General features: G+C 36.8%; 1 protein-coding gene across 1 annotated transcript in view; it reads right to left on the bottom strand.

Moving 5' to 3' along the window:
• Positions 1-1,378: 1,378 nt before the first annotated feature.
• The window catches only part of kcnk9 (potassium channel, subfamily K, member 9), a 56,514-nt gene continuing 30,304 nt past the window's right edge, over positions 1,379-27,588 (bottom strand). The window contains exon 2 of the mRNA XM_066714611.1: positions 1,379-2,807. Coding sequence (XP_066570708.1) covers positions 1,966-2,807 — 842 coding nt within the window. The 3' untranslated portion in view covers positions 1,379-1,965. The remainder of the gene's footprint in view (positions 2,808-27,588) is intronic.

The raw sequence follows: 27,588 nt of genomic DNA, 5'->3' as shown, positions 1-27,588 counted from the left end.
TGGGATAAAGCAATGTTCTGATTTTCTTTTTTAGATAAGCAAATGTACTCCACTGTTATAGGGTTGTTTGAATGATAGCCATTGTTGAACACACAACACACACAAAGAAAGAAAATGTCAGGTGACTTAACTTGTTAGATTTGTATTGTGGCTTGGTGTTACTATATATGTAGGAGTTATTGGAAACCCATAAAACAGAACGGATGTTTTGTGACTTTAAAAGGCACATATACAGTTCTTCAAATGTGTATTCCTTTATAAAATTGCAGTTATGGACAAGTAAGCGGACACGTTGTTGAACACAATATATATATCATTACATAAACTTTAATTTAATAAAGATATTTTTTTTTCATTTTATTTTCACTGTATTGTATAATCTCTCCCATTACTCACAATAATAAAAAATTTGGTCGATTTGCATTGGTGTGTAAGCTTCTGTCCACAACTGTATATTTATAATGATTGGTAGCAGGCAGAGACAGAACATATCAACAAAAATGTAATTCCTTCATTATGTTTTTAATTACAGAATTGCTCATAAAGTCTTCTAAGTTGTATACTATTACACCACCTTTTTTAAATTTAAATTGTTTAATGCTCTGCTGTGCTAAGAAGCTTGCCCAATCTATCCTGTTCCACCAGGATGCCTTCCTAAACAAGATGATGCATCTCAATGAGCTTTTCCTGGGAAAATTTGTCTTTGTTAAAAAAATAAATTAATATTTATACATTAATCTTGCAGATGGGAGAGTTTAATGCACTATTGTTGCAAGACCCCTATGTCCCCCATTCCCAACCCAGTGTAAATTTATTGGGGAAGCTTGGAACACAAAAGTCTATCCATTCTAAACCTGAGAGCAAATGTTTGTAATAAACCCCATGACAAATCATTCATATGTTTAACTGACAATAAAAAAGTAGCAAAACCAAATAAGTAAAACAGTTCCTATTCTGGTTAATTGTTGGAATTATCTAAAATTGTAAAATAAATAAACAAAACCTTTAAAAAAAATCAAGATTATTTGCTTTTAATATTTAATTTCATTGCTAGATCACTATTATTAGTTTATTTTAGTTTTACTCAATGCATACCAGTTTTACAAAGTGCATGCGTTTTATTAACTTTTCCCCTAACTGGCAAGCTTAAAAAAAAAAGAAAAAAAAAAAAAAAAAAATCTTGCTGCCCCCTTTTCCATTGTCATATTTTACACATCTGAAATTGAACAAAAATAGATTGATATATATATTTATATTTATATATTTAACCTGCTGTTAGAAAAAAAAGGAAATCGAACAAAATCAAATCAAATAACCATGGCACACCCGTTATACGACTGCTTTTAATGCGCATGCTCTGATTGGCAACAAGATTTTGGCTTTTTAAGTCTTTTTGTTATTATTTTTAATGTCAAAGCAACCAGTTTCCTTTGTCTAAATATAATTGCTTATAGAAAATAATACCTGATGCTCTTTAAATATATATATATTTGATCTGTTTAACTGTGGCACTGAAATCGCATATAATTGCGATCTATTCAAGTTAGGGTTAAACAGGCATACTCCCTTTTGTAATTATTATTCCCAGATGCTTTCCCCAAGCTTCAGTGTGCAACATTTGGCATGATACCAAGGTTAATATAATTAATTCTAACCCACCCAAAATGGGTTGGGGAGGGGCAGGGAGAGGGCTGGGAAGAGGGAAGGGTTGATTATGGTAAGGCGTATTTTGTTTTCAAATTCACCATTCCTCTGGAAAAGTAAGTATCCATGCTTCATGCTTTGTTTCCCCCAGAATTTCAAAATGAAAAAGAAAAAAAAAAAACATTGTATTGTTCATTTCAGAGTTGGTATTATCTTCCCAAAACAGAGGAAACAAAATCCTGAAATGAAAAACAAATACTAAAAAGAGGTTGGGGGTTAGAAACTAATGACTGAAAGTGAAGGCTAAGTAGTACTAGAGGCTCAGATGGATTTCCTTCTTTTCATTAGTCGGTGGTTGTCTGTGAAGCTATGGAGGCCAGGGGAGACTGAGCTGATGGGAGAGGGGAAAAGGCTATTTTTCAAGGTGCTTGGTGAGATTTCCTCGATCTTGTACGAGACCGAGTGAAAGTACTGGGGGTTCAGCTGTGAGCTGAAGGAGTTCTGGTGGGAAACCACACGGCTGGTGAACTCATGGGAACGGTAGCACATGCAAGAGCAGACAGACTGAAGATCCGTCACCTCTGCTTTATAGCGCTGCCGCCCGTGCTGGGAGTCCTCCTGGATGTGAATGATCATGCTGTTGCGGTTCCCTGCCAAGGACGCCCGCTCCTCGGCATCACGTCTCTCGTCTTCGCTGTTCATGGTCAGGAAGCGGAGGACCACGAGATTGAGAAAGGCCCCGATGACGGTCAGCCCAACTAGGATGTACATGAAGCTAAAGGCCACGTACAGGGGCCTCCTCTGAAGGGCTCTGTTCTTCTGCAGAGCCACAAAGTCCCCGAAGCCTATGGTAGTCAATGTGATGAAACAGTAATAGTAGGACTGGAAGAAGCTCCACTCCTCATAGTGGGAGAAAGCTGCCGCGCCGATGCAAAGGGTACCGATGCAGGAGAAGAAGCCCACTGTCACCATGTTCTCCATGGATACCTCGGTGCTCCTCATGCCACAGCACTTCTTGATCCGCTTCAGGAGATACTTGACGAAGGTGTTCATGCGCTCGCCAAGGCTCTGGAACATCACCAGGGTCAGAGGAATCCCCAGCACGGCGTAAAACATGCAGAAGGCCTTACCCGCATCCGTCCCAGGTGCTGCGTGCCCATAACCTGAGGAGAAACAAAAACAAGATTTCGTCATTATACCGTAGAAGTGATTATGTGTAAAGACAAATTATGTGTGGGTGAGGTGAGAGATTAAAAAAAACATAACCTGGATCAGCGGAAACGGTGCGATTTGTTTACACAAAGCATTATTACACTAGTGCTGTCATTTTATACAGTATCAATACATTTTCTTGTATATTTACTCGAGACGTCTTGACATCCCAGTACATTATTTAAATAAAAGCCCTCTGCTCTTGCCTACATGAATGGGAAATAGGAATCTGATAAGAAAATTAGATGTGCCATTTATCTTATTAGGGCCTAGAAATTATTAAGATGTTCAATCAATCAGTTCTTTCCTCTCTTGTTCTTTACAAGGGGTGAGAACTTAGGAGTTATTGATAATAGGGAGCAACATAAAAGCTTTTAGCTTAATAAGAGATTCTCTTCAGGCCCTGGTTCATACTGGCTGAATGCCATCTTGTAGGCTACCCTGCGAAATGGCCTCCCGCCTGGGTTAAATTTGCTGAGTCTGCCAAAATAACCATCGTATTTTTCTTTACAGCTCCTAATGAAAATGAGACCAAAGTATTAAAAAAACATGAAAGGAGAATAAGAAATTATTTTTTTATGGAAGCTTTGAAAAAAAAAAAGTTAAATTAGCTTAGTATTAGTATTCACGAATGGTATAAGCCTTCTCTTACAATATTTCACTTTCCTGGCAGATTCTGCACAGTGGCACAGTGTTTGAAACTCCCTGAACAAGAACACACACGCACATATGCATGGTTGTTGTTGTTCTTTTTATGCTTTTAATTGCAAAAATAGTATAAAGGGCTGAGCTCATCCCCTGTGAATTCCCATTTTTGTCAAAGCAATATAGCATAAAGTACGGTGTGTCAATTAAATTCCAATCCTACTCACTAACATAAGACAGCATAAGATAAACAGGTGTTTTTCACAGTTAATAGACCTAGAAGTATTTGTTATCATCATTTCAAATCTGTGACTTCCAGTCCAGGTCTGGGGATGGTGATAACACTTTTACATTCATTACCTCCTCTTTTCTGATTTCTGAAGGTAAGTGTCTACAGCATGTTTGCCATCACAACTTGTTGAGTGGCCAGTCTTTATTTCTCGGTTATCCTGTACCTGCTGTTGCCTTTCTTACATTACAACTGATTCTATTGGCAAGATACTCTTTAATGTAGGGATGCACTGATATGAAAATCAGTTAAAATAAATACCGATACTGATATCCGGTCATCCGATACCAATATTTTTCTATTATGTATTTACCTATAGAATGAGAGCGGGGCATGAGATAGAAAGCACTTGTGTTCATATCGGGGTTTTTTTTTTGTACAACTGCACTAACATCAGCAAATACAAAAACAGCTGACAACTTTTAACTACTGTTGCGAGAGTGGCTTAATTTTCCACATGTGCATGACATGTCAGAAGCAATAAAACACATTGAGGGTCCATCTCATGCACTGTCGCAAAAATCTCAACTCTTAATTTCAATGCATTTAAAAACATATATATACATAGGCTATAGCCAATTGTGTTTGTTTAAATGGACTTTGTTCCGTTAAATTGCATTAGGCTTTATTAATAGAACTGGGACAGGGACTACATAATAATAATAATAATAATAATAATAATAATAATAATAATAATGGATCTATCGAACTGCGATGCAGTAATTAAATGCCATGCTGCTTTGTTGTTTATATGCGCTTTGAATGTGCCTGGTTACACGAGAGTGCCGGCTGTGTGGACCTTTTTCAAAGTGTGGATCAGGACAGCACAATGGCCATTTGTATCGCATATTCCACTGAAGTGTCAGAAGGAAACTATTTTAACACATCAAACTCCATCAATTAATAATAATAATGTCCTGATCGACAGTCGGCAGTCTTGCATAGTCAGGCACATTCAAAGCACATATAAAGAACAATGCAGGCACTTAATTTCCCGATCACAGTTTGTGCACGTCATTCATATTTTGTTAAAGTCACATGAGTAGAACAAATCAGCACCATCAGTCTGATGGCCAATCGGCCAAGGTGATTTTTTTGCCATCTCTGCCCGACACTGATCGTTGAAGCCCTACTTTAAATGATGTTTTTAGAAAAGAAAACCAAAACTGTAAAATACTATTACCTATATTTATAAACATTAATGACAATTAATGTCTGCACATGCCTAGTACAACATATTCTAATACTGATAACACACACACACACACATATATATATATATATATATATATATATATATATAGACCGATCAGCCATAACATTATGACCACCTGCCTAATATTGTGTAGGTCCCCCTTTTGCCGCCAAAACAGCCCTGACCCGTCGAGGCATGGACTCCACTAGACCTCTGAAGGTGTGCTGTGCTGTCCTGTAAGTTGTGAGGTGAGGCCTCCATGGATCGGACTTGTTTGTCCAGCACATCCCACAGACGCTCGATTGGATTGATATCTGGGGAATTTGGAGGCCAAGTCAACACCTTGAACTCGTGATTCATCAGACCAGGCCACCTTCTTCCATTGCTCCGTGGTCCAGTTCTGATGCTCACGTGCCCATTGTACCATTGTAGGTGCTTTCGGCAGTGGACAGGGGTCAGCATGGGCACCCTGACTGGTCTGCAGCTACGCAGCCCCATACGCAACAAACTGCGATGCACTGTGTGTTCTGACACCTTTCTATCAGAACCAGCATGGACTTTTTCAGCAATTTGAGCTACAGTTGCTCGTCTGTTGGATCAGACCACACGGGCCAGCCTTCGCTCCCCACATGCATCAATGAGCCTTGGCCGCCCGTGACCCTGTCGCCGGTTCACCGCTTTTCCTTCCTTGGACACTTTTGATAGGTACTGACCACTGCAGACCGGGAACACCCCACAAGAGCTGCAGTTTTGGAGATGCTCTGACCCAGTCATCTAGCCATCACAATTTGGCCCTTGTCAAAGTCGCTCAGATCCTTACGCTGCCCATTTTTCCTGCTTCTAACACATCAACTTTGAGGACAAAATGTTCACTTGCTGCCTAATATATCCCACCCACTGAAAGGTGCCATGATAACGAGATTATCAGTGTTATTCACTTTATCTGTCAGTGGTCATAATGTTATGGTTGATCAGTGTATATAAATGTGTGTGTGTGTATACACTCACCTAAAGGATTATTAGGAACACCATACTAATACTCTGTTTGACCCCCTTTCGCCTTCAGAACTGCCTTAATTCTACGTGGCATTGATTCAACAAGGTGCTGAAAGCATTCTTTAGAAATGTTGGCCCATATTGATAGGATAGCATCTTGCAGTTGATGGAGATTTGTGGGATGCACATCCAGGGCACGAAGCTCCCATTCCACCACATCCCAAAGATGCTCTATTGGCTTGAGATCTGGTGACTGTGGGGGCCAGTTTAGTACAGTGAACTCATTGTCATGTTCAAGAAACCAATTTGAAATGATTCGACCATTGTGACATGGTGCATTGTCCTGCTGGAAGTAGCCATCAGAGGATGGGTACATGGTGGTCATAAAGGGATGGACATGGTCAGAAACAATGCTCAGGTAGGCCGTGGCATTTAAACGATGCCCAGTTGGCACTAAGTGGCCTAAAGTGTGCCAAGAAAACATCCCCCACACCATTACACCACCACCAGCAGCCTGCACAGTGGTAACAAGGCATGATGGATCCATGTTCTCATTCTGTTTACGCCAAATTCTGACTCTACCATCTGAATGTCTCAACAGAAATCGAGACTCATCAGACCAGGCAACATTTTTCCAGTCTTCAACTGTCCAATTTTGGTGAGCTTGTGCAAATTGTAGCCTCTTTTTCCTATTTGTAGTGGAGATGAATGGTACCCGGTGGGGTCTTCTGCTGTCGTAGCCCATCCGCCTCAAGGTTGTAGGTATTGTGGCTTCACAAATGCTTTGCTGCATACCTCGGTTGTAACGAGTGGTTATTTCAGTCAAAGTTGCTCTTCTATCAGCTTGAATCAGTCGGCCCATTCTCCTCTGACCTCTAGCATCAACAAGGCATTTTCGCCCACAGGACTGCCGCATACTGGATGTTTTTCCCTTTTCACACCATTCTTTGTAAACCCTAGAAATGGTTGTGTGTGAAAATCCCAGTAACTGAGCAGATTGTGAAATACTCAGACCGGCCCGTCTGGCACCAACAACCATGCCACGCTCAAAATTGCTTAAATCACCTTTCTTTCCCATTCAGACATTCAGTTTGGAGTTCAGGAGATTGTCTTGACCAGGACCACACCCCTAAATGCATTGAAGCAACTGCCATGTGATTGGTTGGTTAGATAATTGCATTAATGAGAAATTGAACAGGTGTTCCTAATAATCCTTTAGGTGAGTGTATATAGGCTATATCTTTTAGATGTCTACATACATTTTTTTTTTTTCATGTTTCGCCGTAGCGTCCCTCTTAATGTTTATTTTCATTTAATGTGTAACAGTAGCCATGTATCTAAGCAGGATTGAGAAGCTTGGAAATTAACTGTAAACTTTCTACTGTACTGTAACTGTGGGGGAGATGATTTGGGTGTCAGCCCTGTGCTGTTACAGTGTGATAGGAGGCAGCAATATTGCAAATCTCTAAGGCCATATTCAATTCACTTTTCTCTCCCTATTCCACCCACAAACCGCTATTTCCATCTGCAGTTTCTGGATTTATCTATCATTTTGGCCTCCCACTGTTTCTTAGTAATTTTTTTATTTATTTTAACCAATGACAAATAATTACTGGTCCAAGGCATTGTGTATGAGCTTCCCTTTTTTCTTGTAATGCTTGGTATCCAGGATAAGTGAAATCAACATTATAGATGTTCAAAGATGGAAAGCCAATACATTTATATATGTTTCCTGTAATGTTTGTTTATACTCAGCAGATTTAGTAGGAATGTTAATAAAAAAAAAAGTATTTCCCAACATATGATGTAATTACAAAATACTCAGATCACTTAAAATGTATTTAAGCATGCAAAGATAAGCAGAATTGTAAGTGGGTGTGTTTGGATAGGGTTGTGTCATTACAGCACTTTCATTTTCTGGCAGGAAATCCATATATCAAAATAAGAGAATAATTACAACAGGGCTGGCCATAGTTTACTGTATATTCTTTTGTATGCTGTGTAAAAGACTGGAATAATTACTATTAAAAAAATATATGGTGTTGATTTGCAGTTTGTATAGTAAGTCATAACTGAACTTTTGCTATAGTTATAGCTTTAAATTGTAGTTTTGCGTTACTTCAAGTAGAATGAAGATTAAAGAAGAAATATAGTTTTACCCACACTTAATTTAAACCAGTTGCTGCCACACTTCTAAGCTTCTGAGTCAAGGCTTTCAAAACCACTGACATCCTTTAACCATGTAACTTTTATTTATATCATCTTTATTTATTTATATTTGGACCCATCACCATTTTTATTACTCCCCAGCCCTCTGGTATTAATAATATGAAATGTATTATTAACCTGCAGCCTAGCAGGATTAAACTCTGTCTCTGAACTGTTATTGAATGATGCTGCATATTCCTCTGGGTACACAGACTGAGTAAGCAGTCTGTGTTGTTTTTTGTTTTGTTTTTTTGCTTGTAAGGTAGAGCAGCCAGAAAAAAGTTTGATTTCTTTAAACTATGGACTTGAGGATTGTTATACACCATATTGGTAGATGGTATGTGTTTTTAATTATTATTATGATGGTTTTATGATTGTATTGTAATTATTATTCATTCTACAATTCTAGATTATCACAGTGAATAAACCTACTGAAAGTATGATTTGGGCAAAAGTGCATGACCTGAGAAGATGCCAGTCACCATTTGAATTACTTTCCTTTAAAATACACTTTATTGGAACTCTATTTTACCACCAGTAGTATTAATTTTGTATGTAATAATGCAGCAAATGTAGTTTTAGTTTTTAGTTGTTTAGAATTTAGAAGTATTTATATGCTGTGTATTTATATTGCTAAGTAATACCAATTGTAAGAAGTTGTTTTGCAGCTTATGCCCAACTATAATTCCACATTAGGTCTATAGTTCACAAGACTTCATGAAATATTGTTTTCTTACAGAACTGTTAGTATCATATTTTCAGTTGATTTATCAGAGATAATGTATTGGTTTATTTATCTCACATCACAGATCTACTTTTGCACATTTTTCAGCATACCACTTAGTATGTTTTGCCCAATAAGTAGTCTGCAGCACAGCAAAGAATGATACAGAAAATACAGAAAATGCAAAGTCAGAAATCAGTGCGTTTAGGAACCGCTACACAACATTCAGCTGTATCAAGCCATTTCAGTGGAATGGACAACTACAACCAATGCACAATTTTATTATGTACTTCAAAATATTGGAGAGCAATGAATAGAACACCAATTACCTTAATGCCAGGTTTTCTTGTGGGAGTGTCAGGCATGGATTCCAGCACATTTAACAGTGCCGTCTATAAATGAATACTGCCAGCAATTCAACCCACTTATTTCCCGAGAGGGCTGAGCAGAACAATCAATATTTTTCCACCAGTGGAATCTGGATGTACTGTTATTTATTTACTTTATATCACATTTTGACTCTAGAATAAATCTTACTGTGGTAGTGAATGATTTTTCAAGAGGACATCTAAAATGTTTTTTTCACTGTCCACTAAAACGGCAACCAAAACAATAAGTATCACCTTAATTGTTATGTTTTAACCTTTAAACACTTTATGTTCATTAAATGGCAAGCTTATTTGAATGTCAGCTTACATTTTAGTTATCATTAGGGCCATTGTTCTGTGTGCTGTCATTATATACAACCACCTTATTGCTCACTCTGAAGTGTTACAGTCAGCCCACACCATAACTTTAGCTATAAAGAAGGATGAACCAGTTAATTTTGGTCATAGTCAAAGGACTTATCAATCTTGGGCCGAATTAAATCAAAACTTGACCCACGCGCTAATAGAAAACTACAAACCTGTACATCATAGCGGTTACATTTATGATTAGAAGAAAGTGGCATCTTACTAAAAATGAAGCCGCAACTGAGTACAGTTCTGTAGTTTTCTATTAGTGGGTGGGTCAAGGCATTTTTTATTTAATCTGGCTCATTGTCTGTGTGTTGTATGCATGTAGATTTTTGTATTTTCCAGGTTTGTGTGCACATGGCCTATGACCATTAATGCTGTTCTTATTCAGGGATTACTGTAATGTTCTGTTATCAACTTATGCTCCAGATTCACCCAAATCATCCTCTAAATCTTCAGCCATTAGTTTTAATGGATCAATTTGTCTTCCTGCATCCTGAGGACTAAGATCCATTTAAATAGACTCTCTGTCCAATACCTTTTCACTTTGAGGTTAATGAGCCAATACAGTGTAAAGCATTGTACTTTTGTTGAGATTCCTCTTCATATATATATATACATATATATATATATATATATATATATATATATATATATATATATATATATATATATATATATTAATATGGTAAGACATTTTCTTGCATGTTTAAATGTTAGGAGGGCCACATCCGTCACAATGTTTAAACAAGTGGAAATACAATATCAAAATATGATATGCACATAAAGACTACCTCATGTTGTAACTTTTTCATTCTTACTTTATTTGTGAATGAGAGAAACCCATGCAAAATTTCACAAAATGTAATGGTCTCCTTTTTATAACTGAAATAAATGCTAACGAAATAAGCACAAAAAAAGGCTTTCCTTTATTGATATGGAGTATGTATATGTTCCTTCAGACTAGGTTAACTTCTTGACAGTTTCAGATTGTTTCATAGGAGCTGACAGTGTGAAAGAAAATGTGATTTAGAATAATTAGATGACTGACCGGTCCCGGGAGCTCTACCATGCCTCTGCTCCTGCCGCAGCTTCCAAGCACTCATATATCACAGGTGCAGTGATGAGGCGGGCAGGTCTGCCACACTGTTTCAGAGAGAGGCTTTGTTTTATAGGCCCCTTTATAGCTATACCTCTTCTCTATCAGCGTTCAATAATGGCTTCCCAGGGGCCATAATGCTTAGAGCACTGTAATTGAATGATATTATTAACAGTATCATCATCTATGTTGTCTATTTAATTAACTGGAGAATAAATGAGACCCTCTGAGTAATTAGACACCCTTTTCATGGGTCCTTTATATATGCCGTGAAATCTTGCAAAGTTGCAGATTTAAGTTTGGTAAGTTTTGTTTGTTTTTGCAGTGCAATGCAGTCAATCACTTCAAATCCAGATTTCAAGTTCTGTATTTGTTTTCCAGATAATTGTGTCAGGTGTCTATTTCAGTTGGTTTGTTTCAGTTAAAAAAATCCAATTTCCAATAAGTTTGGCTTTTCTTGCAGCTTCAGACCTTACTAGCAGGTATGTGCCAGGTGCCCCTGAATGTAAGTAGCAGAAACAAACAAGTTTTGAAAATAGAGGGGTGTCTTATTAGATGACAGCTGAGATTTTACAAAGACTGCATTGCTCGCACATGTTTAAAAACTATCCAGAATGTGAACAACACAATAAAAAAAATGTTTAACTACAGACATTGTTCAAACACTTGAAAGAACATTTGGTTGCTCTGAAGTTTATAAATCCTGTTATTTTCTCTGCAAGCAGGATCGGATCTATGATTTCTTCAGTCCCTAGTCTGACATCCACAATCAAAAAATGGCCTCCCTATCTGGAGCTGTAATTTCCAATTGCTCACTGAGTCTGGCACGGCTGCAACACAGGAGTCATATTGTCAGTCGTCGTCCCCCCACTCCAGAAGAATAGTACTACTGTCACAATTTTTTTTTCATTAAGGCCAGAAGACCCTGCCACTGTATGGGTGGGTAGCTATGAGTTCTCTATATCTGTGGCAACCGTTCTGAAAGTAAAACGCACATAACCACACAAATCCCCAAAGAATAAAGGAAATGTGAGGTGATCTAATAGGCAGGGGAAAATGTAGCTGTAAGTCCGACATCATAATAATAATAATATTAATAATAAATGTGCAGACATTTGGAAAAGGTCAACCCTTTTACACCATTCACCCTGTCATGACCTCTTTTTCTTGTTTTTAAACTTTCAGTGGAGTTCCTCTTCATTTAGCAGGAGTGTTATTGATTGTTATCATTACTTATTTACAGAAATTATGCTACAGTTAATGCAGTTGCTACATATAATTTATTCTTTGTTCTTTGATCAGAACATCTGCATGGCTGATTCGTGATTAGGCAGTGACACAGATGTTTCAGAGTAGTGTACTTTATCAAGTGGAAACTAAAAATACAGAATTGTAATGAGCTGCAATGCTCATAAGATATGTGATTATCACTTTTTATGATACTGAACTACACTTGAAAAAATACTAACATCTGAATTGCTCTCAAATTACAGCTATCATTAAAAGCTAATATGACTCTGTATTTCCCCAGAAGAGATTGATGACTCACACATAGGTCACCAATACAGGAGGTTTTGAGACATAAATATTAAACAGCATTGATATTAATCAAATCATGTTGTAATTGCCATTGCATGGTAGAAATACACAGAACAAAGCAATTTAATTGATCAATTTAAACTTAGAGAAGGTGATGTAGAATAACAAGACATTACATTAAAATCTAAAATGTTATTTTTATTTTTTTACAGTTTGTGAGCTCTAAATAACCTTAATGGTGCTTAACAGAAGATCTAACCCTAATCTTAGCCTTAATCAATTCCACTGCAAAATATTGGCATGATTAGTTTTAGGGTTAGAATAATTCAAAAGCATAACCATCCACTGATATTAGACTTCCATTTCTATTCGGAAAACAGGATCGGGAAGAGTATATGATTGGGTATTTTCTCTTTAACTACTTTTGGAGATCTTGAAAATGATAGGGCTCATACCACGCAATTAGCTATAAACCCAGCCATTGCCAATATAGACATTTCAAGCTATACGCATTCTGCCACTCTTCCCGATTGAATGCCACCATAATACTAAACAATATCTATTTGTAGTCCTTTTTCTCCCAAACGCTAAGGTAGGTTAATACATCTAAAGGAAAAGAGAATTATAAAAACATTACATTAAAGAGGTATCTGAATTAATTAAACAAAAAACGAGTGAAAATAGTAACAGGATATTTGTTTCTTAGTCAGCTCGATCACATTGCTTGCTAATGTGCTTCCTTTTTGGTGTCATTAGTATCTCACCTGTCTGTGTCTGTCACTCCTTACTGTATGTCTGTGACTATAGATTCTGGTGCATTGTGTTTTAAGATGTTGTATTGAAGGTAACTGTCGTAATGTTGGTTCATGGATACTGGGTACCTTGTACAGTCTTAATAAAATCCCATGTTCCTGTTGTCAAGGGAACGGAGCTGCTTGCTCTCCAGTACATAACAATAATCCTCAGGTGTGTCTACATGAAAAATCTACTTTGTCGCTTCATATGGGTAGAACATATTTCCAGGCATCATTATGGTCTCTGTCGTCAAACCCAATCAAGTTAATTTTGTTGTTTAGAAAGCTTTAGGGCCGTATCCATTAAACATTAAACACTATGTTGAATGAACATCTGCTCCCCCCCCCACATTAAGACTAAAAAAAATTAAAAAAAAATCAAAGGTGTCACATAAACCTTTTTTTTTTTTTTTTTTCAAAACTTTGAAATGAAAGTTCAAATTCAAAAATAAATCTCACTCCAGGTTTTGAAGAGGCTGGACTATGCCATTCTATAGTATTTCAGTTCAAGCTGGGACCCAATTCCCAGGACAATGTGGTGAAGGATGATGGAAATGAAAGAGCACAGGCCTGATTTGAATATTTTTTATTTCCAGAGTTTAAAGCAAAGTGGCTCAGATAAAGCAGGAAAGTATTTGAAATGTGCCTTTCTTTTCTTTTTGTCCCACTTTTTTATTTTTTGCACAGTAGTACCCAGATAGAAATGAAGCCCCAAAAGAAGCCTGGCTTTATCAAAGACCGTAGCATTTTGCGCAGTTTACTCAAGAGAAACATCAAGATATAATATATTTATAGATATATCTAGATTTTCTAGATTTTTCCCAACTCAATGAACCTAAGATTATCACATTCTTTCATAAATTGCACAGATAATATTCAGTGACTAGGTTTATAAATACAAGCTCTGGGAATGCAATACTTTTTGTTTCAATAAGAGCCCACTTCTTCCCTTGTATGGGTTTATCATTTGTTCCCTCAAACAGCACATTTCAGAAACAATATGTAGTATCTAGATATGTATTTAGTTTTGTTTTTAGCCCTGCATAACACCTACCCACATCCCTACAGAAACCTCTTGATTTCACTGAGATTCTGCCAATCCTATATTCATAGCCAGTTGTTCACCAGGCAAATCGATTTTCACCAAAGAATAAATGTAGGCAAATCTGTACAGAATCAACTTACACAACTACATTATAGATTATGATGTCTGTATTAACTGTGTTCTGTACATGAATACAAATTCAGAAAGCAAGTAGATCCTATACGTAATTTGACTTCCAGGTGGGGTAATCCACATACTAATGGATTGCATACCACAAAATTGCAAAGGCTTTCTGATTAACAGTTTACCATGACATAAAAGGGCAAGTTATGAAGTAATTTATATTACCATCGTCATACTTAATCGATCCACTGTTGGATGAAGGCCTGCCCAAGATGTTTCCAATTGTTTCATTGTACAGCGTTTCTTTTCCAGGTCACACCAGCAAAACGTATCTTCTCATTCATCTTATCTTTTATATGGTCATCTTCTAGGTCTTTTTTCATCTCTTGGGATCCATACTTCTTGCATTATGTCTGGCTCATTGGTTTTGAAAATGTATATCTTTCATAGCAGTATTTTCCATGGATATTATCTTATTGATAAAGTAATGAATTGCTCTGTGTGTGTGAATGTGTGAGAAAGAGATGTACCTGTCTATAACCAGAATTTTAAAAAGGCTAGAATATATCTAACATCCAACATTTGTCTTTTCGGCCCATAAAATTGTCAGCTCTTTATTACCTAAATATCCTCACTTATACACCTCTAATAAAACATGTTACTCTCACTGAGCTACAAAGAATCTTGCTCTTTTAACGATTTCCGTAAATTGAGATTAAGAGCATTCTTATTGTAGAATTAATTGCACAGATGGAAAAAAAATGAATTCAACTACCATACATTTGCATAACATCACTAAGACAAAATATGTTAGTGTGCACCAGATGCAATGTATCTGTTGCTTTCACTTACTAATAATTATTGTGCTCATTAAATCAGAACCAGCTTCTCCTTCTTTATGGTTACTGTAATGAAGGCCATCTTTGCTGTTCCTGTTCCGCTGAGCTAGAACAGCCTGTCTTTTGAATAAGAAAATTGCAATTGTTTTTCGTTTTGTTTTTGTGGGGGGGTGGGGTTGATATTGTAGTATGTAGAATGGAAGCAAACATACTTATTTTAATCTGTTTTAGAGTTTTTCAACAGTTTAAATAATGCACCCTCCTGGCCCTGAGTCATTACTTTAAAGAACACGCACAAACTCACACACACATTTAATGTGTAAAAGTCTGTTTTCATAGGCAGGACATTATTATTAGGATTCTGGGATTGAATTAGTCACACATGTAGGGTACAATAAAGGAAAAGGCTTTCTTAATAGATTTTCATTTCAATTTAAACAAATATGAAAACATTTAACAGAGGCAGACCCTGTTTTCTGCAGTGTGTACTGTGTCTGTATTTTATGACAGGATCACTGTTTACTAATTTAACTGTATTTGTTTATAGTCATATACTCATTGATAGTATAAGTCGTACTGATTGTTCGTGATGTTGATATCAAATGTTTTGCTTTGTTACAATGTGCAAGTGAGACTGGAAATGTTCAGTCCCTTTTGCGTGTTTCCATGGCTACACTGGTGTCATTCTCCTCCCTAGGCTGTATAACTCCTGAGGTGACTGTCTTTCCTCAAACAGGTGCATTAAGAAATGGCTTTATAAAACTAATAAAGAATGATGTATAATACAAGGAAGTAAGGTGAAAACATGAAATCAATAAACAATCAGATTGAATCTGTTCATCCTGGTTTATTATGTAAAAATTGTAATGGTATTGGCCAAATGTATATTCATTCACGTATGTGTGTAGATGTGTTTGCCCCATTTTCAAAATAAGCCTAAGCTAACGTAACTGTATGCACTATAGAACAATTTTTAACTTATCAGGCACTGAGAAACAGAACATTAGAATAATGGACTGTATTTTGTAGTTAATTAAATCAATTTACTTTTAATTAGGATTAATATTGCATATATTGTACTTTCTTGCTGAAACTGCATTATGTTTTGTGAAATGTGCATGTGGTGTGAAAACTAAGTCCCCTGGGTAAGAATGTCTGCTAATAAATAAATAATCAATAAATAATGTATGATTTAAAGGTTAAACTGTTTATTAAAACCAGCAGCAATTCCATAAATGGCACACTATGAAACGACTCTTTATTAAAAATCCTTATTGCTGGCAAACATCGAGTAGTTGTTATTTGTAAGCAAAGCATCCGAGTTTGTGCTGAGTAAGTAATAGCATTGTTCAAGGTTTAGTTTCTTGATTGTGCCTTAGGTTTACATGATTATAGAATCCTATGATTTAGAGGGTTCATGTTTTGCTTTTTTGCTGTTATAAATTATTCCTATACACATTTCCATTTCTGTGGAAGTATGTAATTGCAATTTTGTTCATATTACTAAAGTGCACAGGATTCAATTTTTAAAATAAAAATAAAATGTTTGCAAGGCTTGCAAGTGAAGATGCCACACTGTGCACCAGACACAGAATACACAGACACTTGCCTGTAATGAGGTGTTTTTATAGTGGAAAAAATAATACAATGATTGAAGGTATATGTTATAAACAAATTGGGAAATTGAATAGTAATACCATGGGGGTGAGCTTTTGAGCTGGTAGCAAACCAAGCAGGTTTACTGTTCCAGTCTTTATTATAATAAATATTAAAAGCAATAAAAGTCACAACTAAGCTGACAGAAACCTACGAAAAAAAAAAAAACATGTTGAAATCAATTATTTTGCCATCTCTTCTGCAATACTGACTCTTGACCCCTTTTAAGGTTTTCAACAAAGATGTTGGTATTAAAAGCAACATTAGCTGCTTTTTAAAGCTCACTGTGGTCCCACTACTTGAGACATGTGGCAAGAATCTGTCGGCTATTAAGACAATGAGCTGTCGAAGCGCTTGCATATCCCACTTTTGTGGAATCAACAAGTGTTTCTTTAGAAGACTTCAGCTTCCTCACAAATTCAACCACATGAACACTAAATTGAAGGAACCTTCAACAGATGAATTCAGAGTCCTTTCTCTGGCTTTGCGCAAAGTTCTGAATACATTTTTTTTAAATCCTACTTAGTCCTATCTTGTAAATCCTATGTTATTTAGAAACAAAAACGGCACCCACACACCCTTGACCCAGTGCCTAACCTGTACTGGACTGCTTTTATCGCCAAAACCCTACAAGTCTACTACAACCTTCTGCTTCAGTGACTTGGGATGCCCTCCCTAAAGAAATTTAGTTTTGTTTTTCCCTTCATTCACTTATTGAATATGTTTGTTTGTTTAGCTTTGATTTCCTATATTTCACATGTTCTTTCTTGTTATGCTCTCTGTTATCCATCAGTTTAACACAATATCAATGCAACATGGAGTGATTGATTAGATATATACAATGGATCCAATTATTTAATGGGAGAATAACTGATATTTTAATATGTACAGTGTGCAGTGTCTTAAACCTTGCCATCAAACACTTTTCTGAATGGTTAATGTACACATTAAACTCTGCTTGTTATTGCTTTCTTTTCTTTTTTCAGCAAACCGTATAACAGCAGCAAAAAAAGGGTATGTCTACAGCCACAATATAAGCCAAATAATTGGGTTCAGGATTATGCTCTATCCTCACAACAGCCTAATATGATGATAATGTTGTCATTTGGACATCTATAAATGTTTTCACTTATCCCAGCTAGTAATGCTTGGATTGATAAAGTGTAGGTAATTTGTACACATAGATTTTGATTTGCAAGCAAGTAGAGACTCAGTTATGCATTGTATCCAATATTTGGATAAAAGGATGACAGATAGAAAAAAAGTTACAGTGAGGAAAGGTATTTTTCATTTTCACCTTTTCCTTTCTTTTCATGTCTTAAAATACAGTTACAGTGTGAATATTGAAAATAACATACTATAAAAGCTGTATAATCGGTTCCCACAATAATGTATTGTATTCAAAAAGTTGCTAAAAACAAGAAACAAAAAAAAAGAGCTGTCCTACCTTTGTTTGAAATGATGATCAAGGATTTTTGCAGCTTACAGCAAAACTATGCAGTCCTTACAGTGTTAAGATTAAATGCTGATTGACATACCATCTTGCAGTCAGAGAAAGCTACCTGAATAGTGTTCTGTTATGAGTCGATGCCTCTTAACCATTCAAGTTTATTTTGTCCTCCAGCAAATAAATAAGCAAATCCCTTCTTTCACTTCCACAGCTAGGTTAATTACTACCTGAGTGCCATTTTGCCTATTGAAGTGCACGTTTTTGTGCATCTATTGTAGAGGTTAATCTAACTCTAATTTTCTTGAGTGTCTAGCTGTATTTAATTGCTATTGGGCATAGCATTTTAATGAAGCCAGGCAGCAGAAGACATTACTGCTAATACCAAGTTTAGGATTTAACATAAATATACACTCACCTAAAGGATTATTAGGAACACCTGTTAAATTTCTCATTAATGCAATTATCTAACCAACCAATCACATGTCAGTTGCTTCAATGCATTTAGGGCTGTGGTCCTGGTCAAGACAATCTCCTGAACTCCAAACTGAATGTCTGAATGGGAAAGAAAGGTGATTTAAGCAATTTTGAGCGTGGCATGGTTGTTGGTGCCAGACGGGCCGGTCTGAGTATTTCACAATCTGCTCAGTTACTGGGATTTTCACGCACAACCATTTCTAGGGTTTACAAAGAATGGTGTGAAAAGGGAAAAACATCCAGTATGCAGCAGTCCTGTGGGCGAAAATGCCTTGTTGATGCTAGAGGTCAGAGGAGAATGGGCCGACTGATTCAAGCTGATAGAAGAGCAACTTTGACTGAAATAACCACTCGTTACAACCGAGGTATGCAGCAAAGCATTTGTGAAGCCACAATATCTACAACCTTGAGGCGGATGGGCTACAACAGCAGAAGACCCCACCGGGTACCACTCATCTCCACTACAAATAGGAAAAAGAGGCTACAATTTGGACAAGCTCACCAAAATTGGACAGTTGAAGACTGGAAAAATGTTGCCTGGTCTGATGAGTCTCGATTTCTGTTGAGACATTCAGATGGTAGAGTCAGAATTTGGCATAAACAGAATGAGAACATGGATCCATCATGCCTTGTTACCACTGTGCAGGCTGCTGGTGGTGGTGTAATGGTGTGGGGGATGTTTTCTTGGCACACTTTAGGCCCCTTAGTGCCAATTGGGCATCGTTTAAATGCCACGGCCTACCTGAGCATTGTTTCTGACCATGTCCATCCCTTTATGACCACCATGTACCCATCCTCTGATGGCTACTTCCAGCAGGATAATGCACCATGTCACAAAGGTTGAATCATTTCAAATTGGTTTCTTGAACATGACAATGAGTTCACTGTACTAAACTGGCCCCCACAGTCACCAGATCTCAACCCAATAGAGCATCTTTGGGATGTGGTGGAACGGGAGCTTCATGCCCTGGATGTGCATCCCACAAATCTCCATCAACTGCAAGATGCTATCCTATCAATATGGGCCAACATTTCTAAAGAATGCTTTCAGCACCTTGTTGAATCAATGCCACGTAGAATTAAGGCAGTTCTGAAGGCGAAAGTGGGTCAAACACAGTATTAGTATGGTGTTCCTAATAATCCTTTAGGTGAGTGTATAGGATAGAGACAAAACTACAGGTACATATTTTGTATTATAATGTATTTGCAGTTATTAAAATGAAAGTACCATTTTGTCCTTTGGAATTATTGCCCATCGTGTTTTGAGGCAATAATGCTTTTGTTGCATTTCTTTATTTTTTCTTTTAATCATCATTGGAAATAGTCTTCCTGATTTAACTGAGGTTTTCTAAACCAATTTTTAGTAACCAATATATTTTTCAGAAACTACTCCTATCTCAAATACTACATACAGTATAAATTGAATATTTCATATTTCATAATAAAGGTTTTAGGCGTACTGTTATCATGAGCTCTTTGAAACCTGCCTCTGAATCTGTTTAAGATGAAAGGACTGTGAAGACTGCTGCTTTCAAATTGTATACTTTGGTGTATGAAAGATAGCAGATACCTGTGAGTCAAACACAAGCCAGTGATTTACTCAAAGGACTCTGCTGATGCCATAAAGCTCACCGACCAATGCTCGATTGAATTACAAACGTCAGCAGAACTGAGTGTGTATTACCACAGTATGTCTGGCTTTGCTAGCATTAGTTGTTTAATATAATGTATACTTCTGAAAATAAAAAAGAACATCGGACCAATTTGTCAGCTGAATTACCATCCCCAAATAGATGTCCTTATGACATTCTTTGATTCTAAGTTATGGAAGATCAAAGAAACTTTGCTCTGGATATTGTCTGCCGAAAGAAGCCTTTTATGTTACCAGAAGGAAAGGACAACACCAAGAGCTTTCATTGTACTAAAGAACATTACACAAACCATATCTATATCTACCTACCTACCTACCTACCTGTCTATATATTGTGACACAGTGCAGGGCTGTGTGTGTGTGTAGAGGGGCTTGAAAGCTGTGGACAAAGCCCTCTGATGTGGCAGGCTGTCCAGTGAGAATAAAGGAGCCTTTAGAAAAGCGATAAAAAGGAAGCCAAATCCTAGCCCGCGTTTGGGCACCTACTACCACTGTGTCCATGTCCCTGACAATGCTCGGGCCACTACTTCGTTTCCCCATTAAAATGGCTATAAAAGGTGCCAATCCAGCAGGCAGTCTTAGGGTTGTAATCCGTGGTGGTGGGTTGTACATTGGTCTTGTGTCCAGTCCAGGTCAGTTTTCCTAATCAGTATCTCAAAACATAGTGAGGTCAATGTCCAGGTAATCTTCTTTCATTTGAAAGCACTCCTAATGCCCTCCTGCACTCCCCTTCAGGTACAGTGCATTGTAGTATGGTGTGCGCTCTCCTTAAATACATCTGCCTGATGGGTTGAGGTGCGTTGGCTCGCCTGAGGTAAAAGGTGTCCTCCTGGTGTTTTTCCATAGAGGCATGCTGAGAGAGTTCTAGCGGGGGGGTCCATTCCCTCCATATATGCCCACTGTTTTTGTCTATACCCCACAATGTGTCACATGTATGTAGCCTACATGTATGTATGTATGTATGTATGTATGTATGTATGTATAAATGTAATCATATATAGTGGTAGAATCCTCCCTTTTCTATTAATGGATTATACCATGGGTCATCTGCTATATGTACTGGTTAGTTTTTGAGAAAGGCACCATGACTGTCAATATCTTCTGTGATGCTCTGGATAGTGCAGGGTTAGTATTGATGGAGTTGTATGGTGAAACCCACACATCTATCAACATAATAACACCATGTCACAAAGCTGGGAGCATAATGTTGTGGTTCCTATTTAATGGTGTTGAGAACATATAGGCTGTAGGCTTTTCATGTAATTTAAAGCATATTATGACACTTGAATAGCAGTGGACTATGCAGCCTTTCCTAAAGTATGCATAGTTAGATCAACACTTATGATATGTTTGTTGTTTTGCAAGAGAGTTACATGGAACATTAGTCTCACAGATGGGCATTTAGAGGTTATTTGTAATTTGGATATATTAGTACAGGAATTTGCTAGTTATTTAAAAAACAATGCTTATGAAATTGCTGCATTACCACTTTTCTGTTGTTCTTTCAATTCTAGATTCCTAGTCCTGAACTTAGACCTAAGCCTGGCTAAATCTAATCCTAGCTCCAACCTAAACCAGCTCTTGTTCCTAACCATAGCTACAACACAAACCCTAGTCCTAATCCTAGCTCCATCCTTAACTTGAATTCATAACCTTAGCTCCACTCCATGTCCAGTTGTAACCCTATCTGAAAACAAAGTCTGGAAAACATGAGCTTATATCCACCAGAATTATTATGATGGCAAGATGTGCAGAAAACCAGCAAAGAATTAATGTATAGTTTACAAATTATTGGAGATGAACTATGCACAATATGATTCACAGTCAACCATGCAAGAATACCATAGAAAGCATTTATTAGAATGACTAATACAACTTATAACCATTATTATAATACTTAACCTAGTTTTGCTTGCTAAAGAGCATGCCATTTAACCCCAGGTTCTTGCCATTGTAAATCGGCCTTTTGTTTCTTACCTCTGGAAAACAGACTGTAGCTAGTGTATGGAAAGACTCACTAGAGAATACTGATAACAGCGTGAAGCCAATATTATCCTTAAGGGAGTAAAGGGAGAGACAGAAGCTTTTTCCATATGTGTGGAAATGCTATAAAAGATAAGAGCTATTGACTTTAAAACTGAACAAAAGTATAAGGTTTTACCCTTTTTTTGTTATGTTTATTGAAGATAAAGGTGCTGTTATTTACCTGAGGCCAATATAACTGTTACTCTCTGGCATGTTATTGTGTTGAAGAAATAATTAATAACATTAATTTACAATGAAAGCTGTTGATTGCTCTCAGCTATTCTGAAAAATGGCAGTAAAGTGTTTTATTTTTAGAATTTGTAAAGCTTCACCCGGCTTTTAAGAATAATATAAATAATTTCCAGCTTGGGAGAGAGATTAAAAACCATCTTCAATACTGTGATATGAAAGAGCTGAACTTCAATGCAACTTCTTTCGCAAAACTATAACAGAATACATTACCTGTTACTCATCACAAATATGGACACATAAACACACACAAACACAAATAAACAACAACAACAACAAAATGGAAAGGTTACTTGCAATTTAATGTGTATTATCTAAGTTACAGAATCTTATTACAGAAAAACTAAATGTTGCCATTCAACAAGCTGTAAAATAGATGAAGCAATGGTCTGAACCCCCAAATACTAACTATAGATAAAGGCAATTCTCTCTGGGTTGAGGGGCCAACTCCTAAAGGATTCTTAAGTGGAAGAGTAAGGCATGTGCTATTGATCCTAACGTAATCTCTTCTACAGCAGGTATTTCCTTTTTATAATTGAAGCGGAACAGGAAATGGAAAAGTGAAGGCAGGCTGGCATTTTAATTCACCACAGTTTAGCTGTCCTTGAATTATTCCATGATCATTAACATTTAATAATGAAATATCTTGTGACATCAGACAAATAATAATTATTATTATACCTATTTATTTGTATACCAAAGTATCTTTAACTTATAGTGAATCTTCAGTTTGCTGCTTACTTTACAGGTAAAGAAGGAAATGGGATTTGACAGATCATAATCCTCCATGTGCCAAAGTTTACCTCTGGGACACGGGATGTAAGCGAATGTCCAGTCAACACTGCCTTATTTGTGAGGCTAATGCTATGTTGGGTCCTCCATCCCATTGCCTCAGATAGAAAGTCTTATTTTTATTATTCTCCCCAGAGTGCACCAGACCTAAATGTTATTATTGGAAACTGGCACTGAGACGTGGAGGATCAAGTTGTGCATTTAAAATGAAATGACAGTGGAACACTTTACCGAAAATGCAGTACAAGGACATTGCAAATCCTTACCTTTACAGTTGGCACACAAGAGTTCTACAATTTTCAAAGTAATACTATAATATAAGAATTAGAAAAAAATGATGGTACTTCAGATCATTGATGTGACTGGAAAAGAGTTTCAGAGATTTTGTTTCTGGAATCACTATTAGCTAATACCAGTTGTATTAGCGGCCAGTTGTATTCTTTGTAAATGGTGTGAAGTTTGCCACATTACTTGACAATAAATATAAACTATTCCAAGCACTCTGTTATTTAAAATAGGATTCATTTGTTTTGAATTGTTCCTAAGTTTGGAAACTTTAATTCTTGAAGTATATATAAGGAAGAGTTAAGGGAATTAAAGCACATCATCAATGCAGTTCCATATCTGCAAATACAATAGGTGTTTTAAAAATAAAGGCACATTAAATTGTCTCTCTCCTACACAGATCAATTATATATTTGTTAAAACTATCGTTTTCTCCCTTTCATGGATTATACAAGTTATTAAGACATTTTACATTTCAGCAATGGTAAGTATAACTAAATATAGGCAAACATAAATGCTTTGTTTAGATAGATTTTGATGATTTAATATCAAATCCATTGTTTTAATATATATGTCTGCTTACATTTTCATTTCAAAGCTGAAAGACCAGATCTAAGTTATTACTTGAGATGCATCCTACAAAATGTGTCTTTTTAGCAGATGTATTTTGTAAGTTAATTCTTAAGTGACCTTAAACTGACACTTTACAAGCAAGCACTGTTTAATGCTATGTACTTATTTCTATGCTTATTTACTGTAGTTATTTATGTAGTTAATGTTTCTATTTTAAAATAAGATTGACATTACCTAGTCATTTAACAGAAGAAAATGAAAATTGGCTTTAAGCACAATGGTTAATGAGATGTAATGTTTGCCTTAGACACCTCTGGGTTTTCTGTGTATATGTAATGTGTCTTGTTAGAGTTGACGAAGAAAACATACTATTATGGAGAACAAATCTGTGTGTTTTCAAAAACTCAAATTGCCTAATGAACCAACCAGATGCATCTCATTAAGTTCTTATTAACATGATTATCCGTCCATTCTCAGAAACTCATTAAAGGGAACATTAAAAAAGTGAACTTCTAAAAACTGAGTTGACAAGTGTCTGCACGAGAGACATATTTCTACTACATTTTGTTTCTGCTTTTGTTCTCAGTAGCTGCACCCCTATTCTTTTTATATCTCTATTCACCTCCTTTGGGATGCTGTGAATATTGCTGTTTTTTATTTGTTTTTGTTTTAACTTTTGTAATGACCTCTCAAGATAATTCCTACTGCTATAAACCTTTATTCCTTAAACTTAATTTTTTCCGCATAATTGTGCACACTGACACTTTATAACTGTAGGTTTAAGAATAGAGTCATCTAAATAATCTAGATTTTGGTATAATTAGCAAGCTCATTAAAACCATAAATAGAACGGGGATACAGAAGAAATGGAAGCGATACACCTTCATCAGTGCAGAAAATCTGTAAGGACTTAAACTAATATACAAGTAGGCAGTGATACTACAAAACGAATTAAGGTTATTGAATGCAATGTGTCGGATGAATGCCACGTATGGAGAGTCCACTTTCGTAAGAGAAAGGACTGTCAGTCAATTAATTTATATTTTTGGAAATCCTTACAGGCAAATGTATTAAAGAACTGCTGTGCAATTTGGGTCTCTGCTCCAGAAGGACTCCGGAAGGAAGTGGTTTAGCAAGAAGAATACTCAGCTGTGTTTGTTTTGGATGCGGTATAAAATAAATACATTTTCTCCCTTCCACAATGAAATAAGATGATTGCATTCGGGAGTACTTTTCGATTACAAAAAATGCATTTCCTAAAATCAGCTTTAGACCCCTGTGAATTTGTGCAATAAACACTCCAGTAGCAGTTAAATGTATACTGTGCAAAAGGAAACTGTTGAGATCCAGTTGCTTCACAGTTTCCACAGAAGGCAAGACATTACAAAAAGACCATACATAAATATTGTTATTATTCTCCATTGTATTGAAGCACACAGTGTAAGCTTTTTCCTCCAATATATTTTAGGCAGAAGGCACTGCAATATTTTCAGAAATCTCAGACAGAAATCTCACTTTGTTGACAGGCAGTCAGATTTTTTTTTTTTTAGTAAACACAGTTCATCCTGTTTCATTCAGAAGCTCTTTTTTATATAAGATGATGCTTTAGTTGGTAAGCTTGTTGTTGATGCTAGAGATCTATAGAGGTTATCAATGTGTACCTATACCAGATTTTATTACTTCTTTCTTACTGTAAAAACAAACAAGAAAGTGTTTGTATATATCTATATCTATATATCAAAAAACAAGTGGAAGTAACTTGCATTATATGTGTTTTTGTTTTATATTGTTGACTATTTATGTCCTAACTATGTACAAATGCATCCTGCTACTTACATGCACAGTGTTGTTTACTGCATTGCATCTCATTAACTAATTAATTCCCGTTAATATTCATTAATATTTTACTCAAAAGTAATGTACACACATCAATAACAGTACAATCAACCTGTCACACACATTTGCATTACACCAAGCCAAGGTCTAGTTCCACCTGAATACATTTAACATTATAAATCTCACAAATGCCAAATCTAAGTCCAAGAAATTCATTACTGGCAGTACTTGAGGACAGATTATTTTCTTCTGTGTATTAATATAAAAAGATTTGGGTAGGTTTAGCATAACTGAGTAAGGAAAGATATCTTTACCCAGCAAAAATCCTCCTTTGACTCAACTAATAATTAACATATGCATATATATTTTTTGGAAGTAGTGGGTGGGAGTTTACAGAACCCCTAAGGGGACACAAGTTATTTAGCATTGCCTCGCAATTGTTTTTCGTTCCCTTGCAAAATATTTTTTGAATGCTTTATTAAACAATGTGACAAGTTGTGACACCCACACATCACAAGTGTAATCTTCTAAACTATTTCAGGCTGACTAGTCATGATGCACACACAGCCTCCTAAAAGTCAACTATAAAAATGTATGATAACCAAAAGAATCACAGTAAGTGTTTTCAGACAGAATACAGAAATGCTCACCTTACATAGTTGAAGGCCTTGTTGACGTGAATGAGTGTAAGTGTACCAAACCTTCACACAACTTTACAGCTTTCCTACAGAATTAACTTTGTGTATTGCTGCTGTGCCAGCTGACCGCCATGTTTTTTTGTTTTTTTTAGCACTTGCATATCATACTGTTCATGTCCTCTTGAAAAAAGCAATAAAACCACTTTCCTTTTGGATCACAGTGAGTGTAAGGATTTTCATCCCTGAGACACTCCTCCATGGTTAAAGACACTGTGTCATCTGTATTTTGTACTTGATACATATCATGTGTTATGCATGACTGTTACATGACTCTGCAACTACCCACTCCAGAAGATGTTACTTCTTAACAGACATTATGTCAAGTAGAGTATATAGCTGAATTAAAGCAAGGGATAACAGTAGGGTTCCATTTTACATTCAAAATTCCAAAGCAAGAGGCAGTAAAGCTTGGTGCAATACTACCACCAAAGTATTGAACATATATGGATACATGGAACAAAATGTAGAGAAAAAGAGCCCAAGTGGCCCGCCTCAGAAACACTGAGAGCCTGCTGGCCCTGTATTTGGCCCAGCTGGCTGAGCCCTTGGAGCGTGACGACGCATCACCAACCCCACCCCCTCAGAGATAGTGGCGGCAGCTGACCAGCTGGTGACAGTGATGCGTCAAGGGGCAAGGGCAACTGGGCGGTCCCTGGCAGCCACTGTGGCGGCATGACGCCAGCTCTGGCTGTCCCAGGCACGACAGGTTCCTGAGGCCGAAAGGACCTGCCTCATAGACGCCCCCATCTCGCCGGGCTTCACTTTTGGCCCTACTGTGGAGGAGATGCTCTCACGCACCCTCCAAGAGAG

This window comes from Amia ocellicauda, chromosome 10 (genome assembly GCF_036373705.1).
Source record: "Amia ocellicauda isolate fAmiCal2 chromosome 10, fAmiCal2.hap1, whole genome shotgun sequence".
In the NCBI taxonomy this organism is placed as follows: Eukaryota; Metazoa; Chordata; class Actinopteri; order Amiiformes; family Amiidae; genus Amia; species Amia ocellicauda.
This window is presented reverse-complemented; position numbering and strand designations above follow the sequence as displayed.